This window comes from Diorhabda sublineata, chromosome 7 (assembly GCF_026230105.1).
Source record: "Diorhabda sublineata isolate icDioSubl1.1 chromosome 7, icDioSubl1.1, whole genome shotgun sequence".
NCBI classification, from domain to species: domain Eukaryota; kingdom Metazoa; phylum Arthropoda; class Insecta; order Coleoptera; family Chrysomelidae; genus Diorhabda; species Diorhabda sublineata.
Window position 1 is genome coordinate 29,999,211 of NC_079480.1, and position 17,617 is coordinate 30,016,827.

The 17,617-nt window shown below is 32.4% G+C and overlaps 2 protein-coding genes across 2 annotated transcripts in view; both read right to left on the bottom strand.

Annotated features, from left to right (window-relative positions):
* LOC130447078 (uncharacterized) overlaps window positions 1–6,771 on the bottom strand; it is a 450,284-nt gene extending 443,513 nt beyond the window's left edge. The window contains exon 1 of the mRNA XM_056783735.1: window positions 6,629–6,771. The gene's annotated coding sequence lies outside the window, so the exon portion shown is untranslated. The remainder of the gene's footprint in view (window positions 1–6,628) is intronic.
* A 3,781-nt stretch (window positions 6,772–10,552) lies between these two features.
* On the bottom strand, window positions 10,553–13,851 carry LOC130446577 (selenoprotein M-like). Its single transcript, XM_056782929.1, has 2 exons — window positions 13,571–13,851; window positions 10,553–11,924 (listed from the first exon to the last, which is right to left on the bottom strand). The coding sequence occupies exons 1-2, from the start codon at window positions 13,658–13,660 to the stop codon at window positions 11,685–11,687; spliced, it is 330 nt and encodes a 109-aa protein (XP_056638907.1). The 5' UTR covers window positions 13,661–13,851; the 3' UTR covers window positions 10,553–11,684.
* Window positions 13,852–17,617: the final 3,766 nt, after the last annotated feature.

Genomic DNA, 17,617 nt, shown 5'->3' on the forward strand with positions numbered 1-17,617 from the left:
TGCCGACATTAGATATCTTATATTAAAAATATAAAAATGTCCTCGAACATTTCAGTATTTCTCTATTTGCACATCAAGTGGAATGCCTGACTTGAAAATAAAAGGAAACAAAGTCGTGCTCCAGTTTCAGAGATCGCTTTTAGTTTACACTGTAGAAACCTTCAGCTCATTAATCTTAAAAGGGGAAACGCTTTTGTCCTATTTTCATGAATAATGTGTGCTTTCGAGTAATGCGTATTTTTTAAAAATTTTATGAATTTTTCTATAAATATAAAAACTAGGTCAATATTAGGGAATTTTGAACTTCCACAAGTATATATATACAGTGCTTTTCAGATAAAAGTATCCACCTTTAATAACTTTTGTAATACTGGTATTTAGAAAAAATCCAAAAACACGTCAATTTATGTTGGAAGGGGCAAGCATTATGGCTTATTTAAACTTACTGGAAAAGCCACCCCCTCACCCCTAGCAGCATCCCCTTTATTTTTTTAAATTACTTTTCATATTTTTTATGTAAAATTTGGATACTCCTCTTTGAGCTGATTTCAAAAATGTATAATACTTGTAGGTTAAAGTGGTTAGTTTATGAGATAAACAATTTTTCTTTTAAGAGCACAAATTTTACTTATTATTTAATTTCACCTTATTTGCCTGTACTAAAATGGGTTGTACAACAGTTCAAACTCTTTAATCTTTTTAACTGTGCTATTTATTATGAAGTTACAATAAGTGTTCAAAATGAGTACCATTCACTTCCATACAATGGTATAATCTATTTTGAAATGCCTCTCTGACATTGCTCAATACGGCTGGATTAATTGTCGACATTCATTTTCTATCCTCTCTCGTAAATCATCCAGAGATTCTGGTTGGGTAGCATAAACTTTTGTTTTTAAATACCCCCATAAAAAGAAGTCTAGGGGTGTTAAATCCGGTGACCTAGGTGGCCACTCCATCATCTGCCCCCTTCTACCTATCCAACGAGCGGGGAATGTTTCGTTTAAAAATTGTCGGACAGGCATAGCATAGTGTGGGGGAGCTCCGTCTTGTTGAAATACCAGTAAATCATCGGAAAGGTTTTCATCATTTTCTATTATTGTTGTAATACGTGGGTCAACCCCTTCCCTGAGTAACTCAAGATATGATTCACCATTTAAATTTCCGTTGATGAAGAAAGGTCCGACAATGTGGTCACCTAGGATACCACACCAAACGTTTAACTTTTGGGGATGTTGTGTATGGAATTCACGCATAATATGTGGATCACTTTCAGCCCAATATCTACAATTATGCCTACTTACTAAGCCATTTAATGACCATGAGCATTCATCAGAAAAGCAAATATTGTTTAACAATTGTGGATTGTTATTAATAATTTGCGTCATTGATTCGCAAAACTCTAGACGACGATCAAAATCATCTTCATTCAACTCGTGCACCAACTTAACTTTGTATGGGTGGTACTTGAATTTATGTAGAACTCGGAAAACTGTAGAAGATGAAACACCGATCGCTCTACTTATTGTTGACAACGATTGGGGTTGTTGAGCCTCTAAGCTGACTTGCCCTAAAATTGCCACTTGGATTGCTTCGTTATTTACGAATCCCTCTCGCTTATGCACTTTATTGCAAACAGACCCTGTTGTGGTAAATTTCTCCATCAGTTGAATTACATACTTATGAGTTGCATGTCTTCCGTCATGTAATTCGTTAAATATTCTAGCAGCAGCTCTTGCACAATTATTATTTTCGTAGTATAAACCTACAATTTCAATTCTTTCTTACAAAGAGTAAACCATTTCAGAGAAACAAAATAAATAATGTATCAAATTACACTATCAATAGTGACTACAAATTCTAGTTGACAATGTCAAACTTTAATAAAAAGTAGAGTTTTTTGTTGTTTGGATTTTTTAAGTAGAATAAATAGCACAGTTAAAAAAATTAAAGAGTTTGAACTGTTGTACAACCCATTTTAGTACAGGCAAATAAGGTGAAATTAAATAATAAGTAAAATTTGTGCTCTTAAAAGAAAAATTGTTTATCTCATAAACTAACCACTTTAACCTACAAGTATTATACATTTTTGAAATCAGCTCAAAGAGGAATATCCAAATTTTACATAAAAAATATGAAAAGTAATTTAAAAAAATAAAGGGGATGCTGCTAGGGGTGAGGGGGTGGCTTTTCCAGTAAGTTTAAATAAGCCATAATGCTTGCCCCTTCCAACATAAATTGACGTGTTTTTGGATCTTTTCTAAATACCAGTATTACAAAAGTTATTAAAGGTGGATACTTTTATCTGAAAAGCACTGTATATCAAATCTATAATCTAAAATGAAGAAAGACTTTTGAAAGAGATAAAATTGACGTGTCGACTTCTCTTTGAGTCTTTATCAAAATATGATATTGACACTGACAATTTGCTTATTTTATATTGATCTATAGATCACCTTCATCATGAATATCAAAATAAGAATAAAATCAAACTAGAATTTTGTTCTAATAAGAAAAATTAATTTACATCTCAAATATATAGCAGTAGTCAATCAAATTATTTACAGTTTTATTAGAATTTACAAAAGAAAGCTATAAATTTAACTTTTAGGTCTTTTTTATCATTTATAGCTTTTTCATTCTGTATGAATGTGAACCGTTACTAAAAACTCTCTTTTTCGTGTATTAGATGCCGTTCCAAGAATTTTTGATTCTTTATAATTGAAATCATGTTTTTTTTATATTTCATGGTTCGTTAATGCAGGTCTATTGTTTTTTATCGTATTGATGACCTCTTAGTCTATTTTCTAAATACTGAGATGTCTGCCCTATGTAAACAGCGTCACAATTAGTACAAGCCACTTGATATATAATATTTCTTCTTTTGTTTTTTGGTGTTGTAGATTTTGATTCAGTGAAATATTTGGATAATGTATTATGTCCTTTATGAGTTATACTAATATCATATTTATTGAAATAATTCAATATTTGTTGGGAGAGTCCTTGTACATATGGTGAGTAAAAATGTTTTATGTTTTGATGTTTTTTTTATTGATTGTAGTATCTGTTTATCCTTAATTACACGAAAATGAAGAATATTTCAACCAAGCCTGAAATGTGTCCACAGTTGCTTCTGAATTCTGTAGGTCCTTCGACTTATGACCTTCTCAACCCTCAAATTTCGTCCAAAATACCTGCTGATCTTGACTATACGTCATTGGTCAAAGAATTTGAGAAATTTTTGTACCCTAAGAAAAGTTTATGGTGGCTGTAACCAAATTACGCCGACTTGCAATTGACTGTCGATTTCAATCTACATGTGAATGCACACGCGTCACTTCAAGTTTGAACATATTTCTCCGTACTCAATTTATCAGGGGAATCAAAGACAATTCGATTTTACAGTCGGCTTGCAAACGTTTTCTGGTATTGTCGCTAAATCACAGGCATTGGAAGTTTCGAAATTAGATAGTAGGTCGGGTCAACTGAAGGATTGCACAAGGTTCTAAGTACCACTCTAAATCACACCTCACGTCAAGGTCACGCACTTGAGATGGATTCCGTCACCGAGACACTCTATCTAAGCAAAACCAGTCAAAATCACTCTTGGATCTCCAACCTTTGCCTGCGGTGTGTTATCTCTCACTCTACCAGCGAATGGCACACCAAAAAATCTAGCTTAAAATGTTCGGCATGTAGCCGTAAAGGTCAATTGTCAAAGTTTGCATTCAAACACTTCTCAAAAATCAGAAAAATGATTCCAAATTCAAAGACACATTTCGTTGAGAATGATGACTTCGATGACCCCCTCGGAAAATATGATTGCCATCAAACCATTGACGTTTTTCAACACAAAAGCTTCCGTACTACTGATTCTGAATAGTATATGGTCACAGTTTATTTGAAGTTTGAAGTCTATTCTGGAACAGGGTTTACCTCATACCCCGTGACCAGTATCATAAACTGAACTTTTCAAATGAATTCAAAATGTCAATTGTAGCATTTCTATCTTTCAAGAGTAACGTTTTCGTTACGGTTGGAAAAGTTCAAGTAGAATACCAAGAGAGGTGTTCCAAGGAAGAACTCTACGTGGTTCCAGAGGAATTCGACGCTCTTCTCGGTCGAACCTGAATCCGCCATTTACAAATCAACTTCAACGACCTTGACAAACACAAGTCTTCGCATATACAGATTTTTCAAGTCGACCACGTCGACACCATCAAAGATCTTGCTATGAAGTACCCTCAATTTTCGATGAACGTATTGGCTGTGTTTTTGATGTCAAGATATCACTGCTCTCACAGGAAGAAGCCAAGACAATATTTTTCAAGTCACGAGAGGTACCCTATGCTCTACGAGAAACAGTGGAAAAAGAATTGGATGTCTTAGAAGCTCAAGGTATAATATCGAAAGTTGACAAAAGTCATTGGGGTTCACCTTTGGTGGTGATACCAAAGCCAGACGGAAATGTACGGCTTAGTGTTGATTACAAAATGGCCTTCAACAAAACAAACAAAAATGCATACTATTCCAGGAAAAAATCGTAAATACCCAATACCTTGGGTATTGAGCACAACAAGATTTCTAAAAGCCCTGAAAAGGTTCGGGCTATAGCTGATATGCCTAGATCTGCTTCCAAAGACGATGTTCAAACATTTCTAGGCATGATCACATAGTATACTCATTTTATATCTAATCACTCGACTATAGCCTCCCCTATACATCACCTCTTTAAGAAAAATGTCAAATTCTTTTGGACTGCTGCATTCGTCAAGCTGAAAAACGAATTGGCTAGCGACCGAGTACGGACGCCATAAGATCCAACCTTACCTTTAGTTTTGTCTTGCGACGCGAGCCCTGTACGGGTCACTAGGGTCTTATCACATGAAATAGACGGTAATTTACGCTCCAATGCTTATGCCTTAAGGGCACTGTAAATCTGTGTAAACAGGCCTTAAGATTAATTTATTGTAGGGTAGCATAACTTGTTTTTTCTCTGTAGCCTTAAGAATAAATAAGAATAAATTAGGAGAGGTTAGGGTTGTTCCAGATATAATGTGTTAGATAAAAGCATTTTGAGTTAAATAAAAGATAAAAAAAGACTCCACAGTCTAATTATTTCAACGAAAGGCACTTACCCCAACAGAGCAGAATTACCCTCAATTACACAGAGAAGCTCTTGCTGTCGTTTTTGCAGTTGGCCATTATTTCAACTACTTATTTGGTAGAAATTTCAAAATCGAAACTGTCAACACACCATTGAACAAAATCATCAGTCCTAATGGTAAACTTCCTGATATGACTGCCGATAGACTTTTGACGTACGCAACATATCTTGTTTTTTCAGAGCTCCGGTTTATCAGGCGACAATTCTCTCATTTTCTGATAGAGAAAAATTTCAAAGATAATTACTGAAATCGAAATCGATCCAACCTTGGCACATAAATACACTGTTGAAGATGGTATATTGTCGTTCCGAAATCTCTACAACAGGCAATCTTGGACAAAATTCATGAGACTCATTTAGGCACAAGTAAAATGAAACAATAATATGTTTAAATGGAACACTATGACATGTCATATCTTTTCACATTGAAAAAACCTTTGATGGTATTTGTGTTTATTCATGGTGAATTAATACTTATTACAGATTAAGGAATCTGCAGTCAGCATTTTTGAACTTTTGTCGTATTTTTAAATATGTGTTTGCGGAAATAGGCCCACATCCTGCAATAGAACGTTGTCCAAACTTTGAGCTGGCAGTGACTTTGACATAAGATGAGCAGCCTTTCCGGATTCTTCACGTGATAATATAGTTGTAGTAAAATTAAAGATATAACACCAGCCAATAAAATGACTAATATAGTTTCTGGTTTAAATTGTGACAAAAGATACATCGCTTAAAAATTGGGATTACATCACACGAAAGTGCCAAAAAAATTGTATCCCGAAAGATGTTCAGTTTCAGAACACTTTTATTATAATAACATATATTGCTCAAGATGGTCAGTGTATCAATTAAAAATTGATTCAAAAAGCCTATATAATTGAACGGATTTCACTATCAAATAAAATTATAAAAATTGAAACAAACTTTGTATATTTGTCATTTTGAAAGCTGTTCTTTGTATACCATGTATATAAGACTTTACAGCCAAATTTTAATCCCGCAATTCTCTATTAATTAATGTTTGTAATTATTAAGTAGTGTTTGTAAATTTTTATATATACAATGTTAATACTATATTTTAGTCAGACTTTCAGTCTCCGACGATGAATACATAGGTATTCGAAAGCTGCTCAGAATACGGAATATAAGTTAAACAAAGTATATTTTGGAATTTTTGTGCCACAAACCCACAACAAACACATTACCTAGTTGGCAAAGATTTCCTTTGAATATATCGCTTGATTTTTCAATGTTAAAATATTAGAATCAATAGGATGTAGAGATCTTAAACATCATATTTGCATGTAAGAGTTTTTAAATTAGATAAAATTAATAATTTAAAAACGAGATTGATAAATATGTAACTACTTCCACATTAAGGTTATTTCAGAAGGAAATAGAAATATTGTAAACAACATAAACGTATAACAAATCAAATGTATTGAAACAAATGCTTACCAATTTTATGGAATACTTCCTCTAAACACAAAATAAACTCAAAAACATCAAAACTACGTCAATTACATACAAGTTTTAACACCGATTTTTCACCCTCGCTAAAAACAATACGCTCCCTCGTCTGGAGTTAATTTCGCGAACTGGAAATTTCATAGGATGACAGAAAGGCAGTTCAACGTTGTTCAGGCGCATTGCTCCCGCACATCGAATCTTTGATGTCGTGGGAAAACCGACCTTAATCGGGAAATTTTCTGGGTATGTAATTTTCTTTGATTGAATCGCCCTGAATAAATGTTAAAGCAATATTTGTATACGATATGTGTATACAAAATACAAAGTATGCTATTATAGGCAGTGTAAATCAACAACTGTTTGATTTTCAAGCTAAAGGAAATGTTTTTTCTAATATTACTTAAATTTTGTGCTTCTAGTCCAGTACAATAACAAAAATAGTGGTTCAAAATTAGAATAGTTTCAGCAAACATTTTTTCATGTTTTATAACCTGAAGGTATCTATTCACTATTCTGTAATTTTTGAATAAACTTCCCTTTACGATTATTTTGAAAATGAGTCAGTTGTACACAACCCTGTTTTTATTCAGTAGGTTGATGAAGACTAACGGATAATCTAGATAAGCCAAATAAATTGCTAATTATGTTATTTTATATAATATCGAAGAAGGTAATAAAAAACTAAAGTTAAGCAACACACACACGGCTATAGAAACTGGATCTAGGTAGAAAAAGAAATAACAGTCTGTTAAAGCAACTCTCGACGAGCAATGGTTCACTAAGGGAACTGCTGACACCATTGCCAGGAATGGTAATGGTTACAAGAAAGGCAATGGTAGCTTTGAATCCTAGAACGGCAATGACGGCAGTGGATCTACAAAGATAATAATGAGGTTATATCTGGTAATATTAGCGTCAGAAAAAGCATCGCCTAGTCACAAATAGCCAGCACTAGAACTGTGATTGGTCATATCGGTAATCGTTAATCGACAGCTCTCAATAACACGCTGCTTAATCGCGATGTTCCTACAAGCCTGGCGGTACTAATAATGAACTTCAATTGGCGCAATACTTTATCACCGATCGAATCTCGCAAACGGAGATAGAAATAGCTTCCATTTCCAACACTACTACAACGCTACTAACACAAGGTGAAACCTCTCCGTCTGGCTTATGATTAATACGTCATAAATTTGTTATACGTTCACTTTAAAGGGAAAAATATCGGGATATTAACTTTCTCTCGTATATTTCAGGTACTGTTTCGAAAATAGTACCGTTTGTTAGTAAATTCCCGTGTAGTAGTAGCAAAGGATTACATTCCTAGGGTATTAGTCACTTCCACTCCATGAAGTTCCATATTTGAAATGGTATCAAAAAATCACTCAGATAGAAGACAAAAAAAGGAAATAGGAAACAAGACCCATACCTTTTCATGCTCAGTATTAAGGCATGGTAGAGAATCTAGAATCTCTCCAAGAATGTCAGGGCTCCACGGAACAGTACTCCATCTATTCCTGATGTCTTACCTATCACTAGTGGAAGAAACCACAAGTCAAACCCATTTCTATCCGATATTGAGCCGCTAACTACTCCTACTTTGCGACCTCAATGTCTTGTACAACCTTTTAAAGAAATCTTATTTGGTGGATATACGAGCCAATCAAAGTAAAGAATCAGATCCATGATCGCGCAGATCTATATATAAATTACTAGCGAACCAAAATAGATACCGAAGGAGATCCCCAAGCAAAAGTCAAAAGTATTACTGGTATAGGTTAGCAAACAGAGAAGATTCTACTAAATTTACATGAATTTGTCACCAATTTAGCCAAAGAAAGAATATACAATGTGGTATCACCAAGAGAATCCAACAAGAGCTATTTAGTCTATTAGTCTATTTAGAGACATTTGTCTATTCCTAGTCAACTTAAAGAAATTTGTTAGCCAATGCAACATGAAACAACAGATTGTACCCACAATAGAAAATAATTTGGGTCCACCCAGTAAAATTAAAGGTATTTGACAAGAAATCCTCCACCAAGTTGAGGTGAAGAATGATTTTTGATAACAAGCACGACAGAACTAAACTTAAAGTTGTATCTGTTGTGGCAGAGCCAACGGAGGGTAGTGCATATATCAACAGCCAATGCACGAGCTCGGATTGAACAATGCACGGGGTGAATATCTTTTTGAATGTTGAAACATCAATATTCTTTAAAAAGGCAATAAACTTATATTCATGGCATGTAAAACATTAACCTCCCATGTTAAAGACAAAGAAAATACTATGAATAGCAAATATATTGCTCTAGTAGTCTCCAATCTCTCCATCAAGAGAGCGCAAGAAAGATATGGAGTGGAAATCCCTATTTTCAAATGGACCGTGGTGATGTTAACAGCACTAATAAACAAAAATGCCATCACTAACCACAGTGAAAGGCTATCAGAGTCCTATCGTCCTTACGGGGGTCACTGGTAGTGGACTAAGTGGACTTAACAGCGCTAGATTCGCAGTCCTAACCTACGCCGATAATAGGATACACCGATAATCTAAGTGGTAGTAGGAGGCAAGCATGAAAGCATAATATCTGCCAGGCTGCAAACGGCCCTAAATATAATTAAAAATCGGGATGATGAAGAGCAACATTCAACCAACCACTTTAAATGGGTTTACAATGATAAATAAGGCAACTATAAGCGATTCCACCCTTGTTGTAACTTAACTGTTACTTTTCAAGGAAATTTCCAAGAGTTATCCTGGATAAAACACTCACTTGCTGCTATATGGGCGTGTGTCAAGCTCGTGGGCAAAACAAGGAGACTTAAACCTAAGATGGCATACTAGGAGTACCAAACGGTTATCAAATCCGTGATCTCAAACGCATTGCTTGTTTCATGACCGAAAACTGACAAATATCAAAGGCTGATCTTTTCAGGTACCATAGAGGCTAGGTCAACTTGCCTAGAGCGTTAAAGCGCTGCTAAAATTGCCTTCCGCCCGCAGGCTAACCTGGTCATAAGCCAAATTATGGAATCTGGCAGTTCACCAAAATATTTTAGAATTGACATAGGTAGAAAGCAGCAATGGACCAATTTCTTTGCATGAAGAACACAATTGAAAGTGGTAATCACTATTCTCCAATCATGGGTCAATAAAGGAAAGTCATTAGGAAAAGCACTCAATATTTTACAGGCAGAATTGTTGATACATTTATATTCTTCCTAGTAGCCAAGCGGCCTTGAAGGCTATTGAGTGCACGTATAAGATAGCAGAGTAGTGTTAACAAACTGTAAAAGCGCTAAGTGAAGCAAAGTAACCCTAATATGTCTACCAGGCCACCAGGATTACTGAGAAAGCAGACATCCTTACCAAAAAAAGTGGCAACAATTCCATATTTTAGGCCAAAGCCCAACTGTGGTCTCCTTAATAAACTGGACAGATGGAATCCTGATGGAGAAACCAAAAGATTCATAACCATGTCAGCTAAGAAATCTATGTATTTTGGGGGCAGGATATATAGTTATAAATAAAATATTTCTAAGAATAAGTGCAGAGTGGCTGGAAAATCAAAACAACTCCTCAAACAGTTTAATCTGAATCTAGATTGTACAGGTAAGATGTATTGAAAACATGTGCAAGAAAGTGATGATTTAGTTTGGAAAAAATACTAAAAAAAAATACTGGAAAATAATATGGTGGTTGCGTTAGAAACTTTATTGACTTTTTTACCAAAAATTTATGGCACAGTTTTAAAGCTAATAGATTTATAAAATCAAAATCCACTTTGTCTTCACTTCACTGAGACAAAAAGAATACTATATGTAATGCAATATGGACAAATTTTCATCAGTTCTTACGCAAGTTTCAATATTACATATCATCTTCTTGAAAAAAAATGAAAATAAGAATCAAACAAACACTTTATTATTCTTTTGCATTTTTCATAAGTGAAAATACTTTCAAAAGCAAAAGCCAAATTTAATAAAGCTTAAAATATTAAATGCTACCACCAAGACATTGGTGGGAACGAAAACACAGTTGGAAATTATGGAAATTACGGAAAAAGGAACGAGTAGAAAGAACAGATTTGAACAAAAGGAGCTTATGCTCTAACATATCAAAAAACTGAATTTATATTTTTTAAAATTTAACCAAACAGGAATCTGTTGTATTCTATTCGTTCTGTTCCCCAAATAAATAGAAAATACGAATTCATATGAAAACTATCACACAAAATTTGCTTAAAACAAAAGGAAATTCATAAAAAAATCTGAAATTTTTGTGAGCAAAGAAAAATTTTCCAGTAAATATAAAGAATAAAATCACTACAAGTCTAGATAGGTAGAAGAAGAATTCGAATCAATTTCGAGGTTTTATTGAATTTCTCAAATGAAGTGGGAGGTCGATAACAAATTAATTTCTTCAAAAACTCGAAAGTTAGAATAAATAAATCCGAAGTGACTACTGTGCCACAATACGTGAACAAAGGAATATTCAAAATGTTACAACATAGACAATTGAACTAAAACTGAACATTAACATTTGCATCCGCGAATGTTCAAAAAATGTTATTTGTTACATTACTAGCAGTTATTCCACTAATTTAGTTTTCTAAACACACTCTAACCAATGGTTCAGAGACATATCCATATTTTTACCCATGATTTAAATTGCAAAACACTGTGAAAAAGCGAAAGAAGGAATGGCGCTGAAACTAGTAAAGTTTGGTAGACAATCGTCCTATATAAAAAAGGAAACAACTTTGTTAATTTCCATGATCGGCTTTTTAAAATATATAGATACAACTTCGTTTCTGCTTTCACCATTATGTGCTCGGTGTGGAAAGAGCGAGTTTTGGTATTGAATTCCAAAAAAAGGTTGACAAAATGTCCAGCTCTCTTATTTAATATAATAATATTTGCAAAAAAAGTTTGTGAAAATATATGAAATATTTATTGAAAATTACAATGCAACTAAAACTATTTTTAGTCTCATGTTGTAATATTAGCATTTTTAAGTTGAAATTTCCTTCAGTGCCAATCAAAGCTCTTCATTCTTCTCTTGTGTAAAACCTCGACTTGTTAGTACCTCATTGCATTCTTTTCTATTTAGAGTACTTAATGGAACTCTTTCAATTTCTTCATCTTGATCATTTAAAAAAACAAGTTCTGGTTTTGCTCCAGATATTTTCTTCCATTCCACGTCTTTATATTTTTTTATATCTTCATACGCAAACTGCCTTACTTCTAGAAGTCGATTCAAGGAGCACCCTGGACAGCTCTAAAATGAAATCAAATATATGTGAGCTAGAATTACAATACTTGTTATTCTTATAGCAACAAATCATATCTTTCTTAAACCTGAATTTTGTTCCTGCTGATGATTTAAATAGAAAAATAAGTTAATAAATACATACAATTCTCAAGAAAATAATTGAAATCTTTCATTACTACTGTTTTGTGAATTTGTATGGATAAACCAACAATTCAATTTGTTCATATAGCAGAATAGTTGAATATAGTTTATATTATAGAAAGTGAAATTAGGAATTGCTTTCTAATCATACACTACTTATGATTCAAGAACTTTGTTATAGCAACAAATTAATCAAATCTTGCTTATCTCCAAACTTAAACATTGTTTTTGGTACTGCTGATGATTTGATTATGTAATTCTTAGGTAATAAACGTTACTACTGTTTTTATAATGTGTGGCCCCTCGCCTCAAAGTCCAAGAGGAAATTTCCTATCTGCCCTTCCGACTGCTAACAACAACATAGGAAAACCTCTGTGAAATCTACCTTAACAATTTTCTTATATTCGTCAGATAAAAACCTACCACACACACGTTGTCGGTGTTACAGGTTTTCTGCGGTTTCCCTGTAACCTGGTCAACCAGTTCTCCAGCCAACTGGTCCAAAAGGACCACCTAAGTTATGATTTAGTGGTCCAAAAATATAACGTGGTAGACAAAAGTAAAAAAATTAATATATGCATGCTACACACACTTTTATACATATTTTTACGGCATATATAAATTCTTTTATGCAAAAACAGCACAGTAAATATAAAATATAGGTTTTTTTAAAAATATTTTGGGCGACAAATTTGTCGTCGATGTGTATGATTTTGGCGACATTTCTTGATGATTTGGCGACAATTGTCGCTATATCGCCATGTTGGCGTGAACCCTAGTTATATGTGTGCTATTTTCTCTCTACTTTAGTGGCTCGTGTTCAAAAGTACAATCGTTTCATGTTTCCTAGCATGTAATTCTAAAACAAAGAGTGATGGTGTGTATTGGCACAAATAGTTTTCTCTTTTCCTATTCTTGTTTGATCAAACTACTACTTTGCTACAATGTTTAACATCATATATCACTTTACTTGCAAAACTACTCCACACAATAAGATCCTACTCATTCTAACTTAACCAAAATCATGATGCTCTACCTGTATTTAGTTATTTGTTAATACTTTTTTGGGTTCATATATTTTCTATAAAATGCATTTTTTGACCTTTTGCAAATTTAAGTTTTGTCTGTATACCTTTTTGTACTCTTTTTTATTGATCCTTTTTCATTGAATGATCTTTTGTTCACGTCATTTGATATTTGGTTTTGATCAATTTGTATCATGTATCAATGTATTTATGTTAAATATGTTCTTGTTTCTTTTTTATCTTTAATTGAATCAATCATGAAAATGTCTATATGAACAGAATGAATTATCGTTTTAAGAGTAATAGCCACTGTAAAATATGAAAGTTTGTAACATAACAAATTATTTTGTACCCAAACAAATTTAAATTTTTTTTATTATAATTTTATCTTAAAATGTGGTAATGTATACTTCAACAAAGTGATCTATTTAAAAAATGAAAGGATGCTGAAATACATAATCGAAATAAAACCAAATAATACCTTACCTCTAGTCTTGCTCTAACTATTTTTCCGCTAGTTGCAACTAGACAAATGCTTAAAACAGTTATAACTAAAACTGCTGCTGGGTATTTCATCGTGGTTTCTAGTTAAATGACGTGTTATGTGAAATATACAATTATTTAAATCTAATCTCATTTATTCAAATTACATTTTCAAATCATAGTTATACGCTTGGTAATCAAGCCTTATATACCTGAGTGTAAATGTTATTGCGGAGTTTATAGTACCTATAGCAACGTAGCTACTGATTTAATTAAAGCGATGTCATCTGTCAATCAATACTCGCTTTACATTGCACACAGATCACCTATATTAAGATGGGTCACGACAATGTTATTTGTTCTAACCATAGATCAATCACAACCTAGCTCTAACCAAATTGTTGTCGACTGGGGGGGTTTGGACCTGAACTATTAATATGATATCCTTCATAAAATTCTGGCAAATTTAAATTTTATTAATGGCACGTAATATAAATCATTTGAAAGTAGTTCATACTGCTACCTCAGAACTAATCAACTTTCAAATTTATATTTTTATATATAATATTTCTCAAAATAGCATATTTTCAAGATATGATACCACAAATTTTGAATACAATTATGAAAAATCATAAGTTCGAAAATTTATTAGTAGTAATCGTATTAAGATAAAAATATTAAAGTCAGAGTATTTATTTCCTTACTCAAGTGAAATATAGATAAATCGGGGTTTAAAAGTAATATGATAATTCTTCACAATAGTTATTTTGAAGAAAGAAAAATTGAACAGTAACACTATACACAATCAAAAAGACACCAAAACCCGAGCACAAACTAAAGATAATAATAATCAAGAAAAACTGTACGTATATCAACATTAAATTATCTAGTTTTGTGTTAAATTCGCCAGCTTGATATCTACTTGATATGTTAACAGATCTATCTAGGACTCTGAACTTTAATATAAGATTGATTCAACCTTAGGTCATCTACGTGAAACGTCTAGAAAATAGGTGGTTTGTGATATTGCATTTATACCATATATGTAATAATCCTATATGGACAGTTGGTATAGGATTCCTTAGTCGGAACAGCTACCGTCCAAAAGTATTACATGTATGGTTTGTACTTATGTGTAACCATGAGACTTCTGTGGTATAGTTACGAGGGCTAACCGCTTAATTCTACGTTAAATTATTAATAATTTCACATGGAGCGTGAGTACGAATATTTTTCTTCATTTAATGAGTACATTCCACTTAGAACGCTCACGATTTAAGGCGTCACTAATCTCACAAAACACACCAACACCTACTGGGGTTAAAGCGGGCTTTTATCAAAATGTGGCGGCAATTTTAATAATGTTAAAATCTATGTTGAATTTGATTTCATTCAAGTCTAAATTAGAAATAATTATTACATTATTCAAAGCACAGAAAAGTTACTAAATAGTATGGGTCGTACTCGTTAGAAGTTACTAAATTTTTTGTTTTTTATGCAATTTATACCTAATAATTTGTATTATGATTACATTGATGTTCGGGACAGAGACAAGTGTGACTCTCCGATTTTAGTGTTCTAAATAGGAGGCATCAAAGTTTCCAAAAAAGATCGAATGTTTGGATTGAAGCTACAGAAAAAGCTGATTGGGTGTCTTAAAGAAGACACCTACCTATTTTGTTCACTTTTAAGAGTCTTCTTCTTTTAATACTTGTAAAGGTTTATCCACCATCAATCGAATAAATAGAAAAGACAAATAATTTTGTTAATAATTTATATTATTATTGTTAGTTTGAATTGCCCGATTTTGCCAATACATCTGAGTTACCAATAATATTTCTGTTTATATAGAGATTTGTAGTAAAATACCTTTTAATACATTTACCTGTCATCGGTCCACTAATAGCTTGTTCTATAATGAAACTCAACCCATCTTTGAATAAGGATCACTTAAGAATAAGGGGGATTTGATTAATATTTATAAAAGTATTAGAATATCAGTTAAATTTATGTGAAGGAAAAATATCAGAAGATTCCAAAAAACAACAAATTCTATACGAGGTGTGTAGGTGTTGATATTTTTCCTAGTTTACGAATCTATTAATTAGATAACTTTCCTGAAACAAATCGTATATCGGATATAATAAAAGTTAGTTCTGAAAAATATATAGACATTATTAGATTTCATTTCATTGCAAAAGAAATAAATTTCAAATATACAAAAAGAAAGAAAAAGAAAGTTATTTGATCGAATAGGCAATTCATTCAAGGGACAATGACAAGTTTATTTACTTGTTTTGATATATCGATAAAAATAAACTAAATGTATTTAATGGTTGATATTATTGTAATTACAATGAATCTATCACTATATTACGATTTTTTATTTTTACGAGAAAGAATCTGTTCTATAATAAGAAGGTGCTTATATCCCTTACTGCTCTACAAGTTTGACTTGTACGCGCCAATAAGCTCACTCATGCACTTTCCCAATCTTTTCTATTTCCATAAGACAATTAAAGCTGAAACAAAAAAATATAAGTCATTAAAAAGAAATTGAAGATAATGTACTTACCATCGAGAGCACCGTGGACACTGACAATTTGCTTATTTATATTGATCTATAGATCACATTCATCATGAATATCAAAATAAGGATAAAATCAACTTAGAACTTTGTCCTAATAAGAAAAATTAATTTTTCCTTGGTCCCTACATCTCAAATATATAGCAGTAATCATTTAAATTATTTGTAGTTTTATTAGAATGTACAAAATAGAGCTATAAATTTTACTTAAATTATTTAGATCTTTTTTATCATTTATAGTTTTTTCGTTCTTATGAATGTGAACCATCTCCAAAAATTCTCTTTTTCGTGTATTAGATTCCGTTTCAAGAATTTTTGAATCTTTATAATTGAATTTGTTTTTTTTGATATTTCATGGTTCGTTAATGCAGTTCTATTTTTTTTATCGTATTGATGACATCTTAGTCTATTTTCTAAATACTGAGATGTTTGCCCTATGTAGACAGCATCACAATTAGCACTTGATATATAATATTACTTCCTTTTGTTTTTTGGTATTTTAGATTTTAATTTAGTGAAATAGTTGGACAATGTATTATGTCCTTTATGACTTATACTAATATAATATAATATATATTTTGATGTTTCGTTTCTGTTTTGTTTTCAAATTGATTTTAGTATCTGTATTTTCATTCAATGCAGTTTTTGCTTTTTGAATAGCTAAGCATCTAAATTCAGGATCTGATAGTTGGATAGATCTATCAGCCAAATTTATTATCACTGATCTTTTTTGTGATATAGGATGATACGAATTGAAGTTTAAATATATTGAGGACCAAGTTGGTTTCGTATACCATAGCCCCCATAGCACAACCATCAATTTGTTTGTATATTTCATTTTCATATTTGAAATATGTTGTTGTAAGTGTGAGTTCTATAGCTTTTTTGTTTTTTTAAACTATATTTATTTTTTAATAAGTAACATTTTATTAGCTATTGAGAATATATATATATATATATATATATATATATATATATATATATATATATATATTATTTATTATCAAGTTTCATATGTAATTAGTAGTTCAGGTTCACGCCCCCAATCGACGTCAATTTGGTTATAGCAAATAACATTGGCGCAATCCGTCTAAGCTTAGGTGATCTGTGGTTCCCCCTACTCTAAACTTCGACATCATGGCAAACAAATCAGAATAGAGTAGAGATATATAGAGAGGGATAAACTGATGTTCTTTCTCTATATCAACAGTTCGAGCTCACTTGAGCAAATTCCCATACTTCGATTTTTGTATCGTTGAAATTAATTCTATGATCTGCGGCGATAGATGAAACACTTGGTTCATTTTTCGTCAAACTAAGAACCTGCCATACTGTAATAAAAATATTTCACAGCCCTCAGTTCGATATGATAAACGTTTCACAATTCAGTTTTATAATTACTGCAAGAAACTTAATAAGTGACAAAAAATATTTACGCCGTATCGGGAAACATCGTTCTTCAA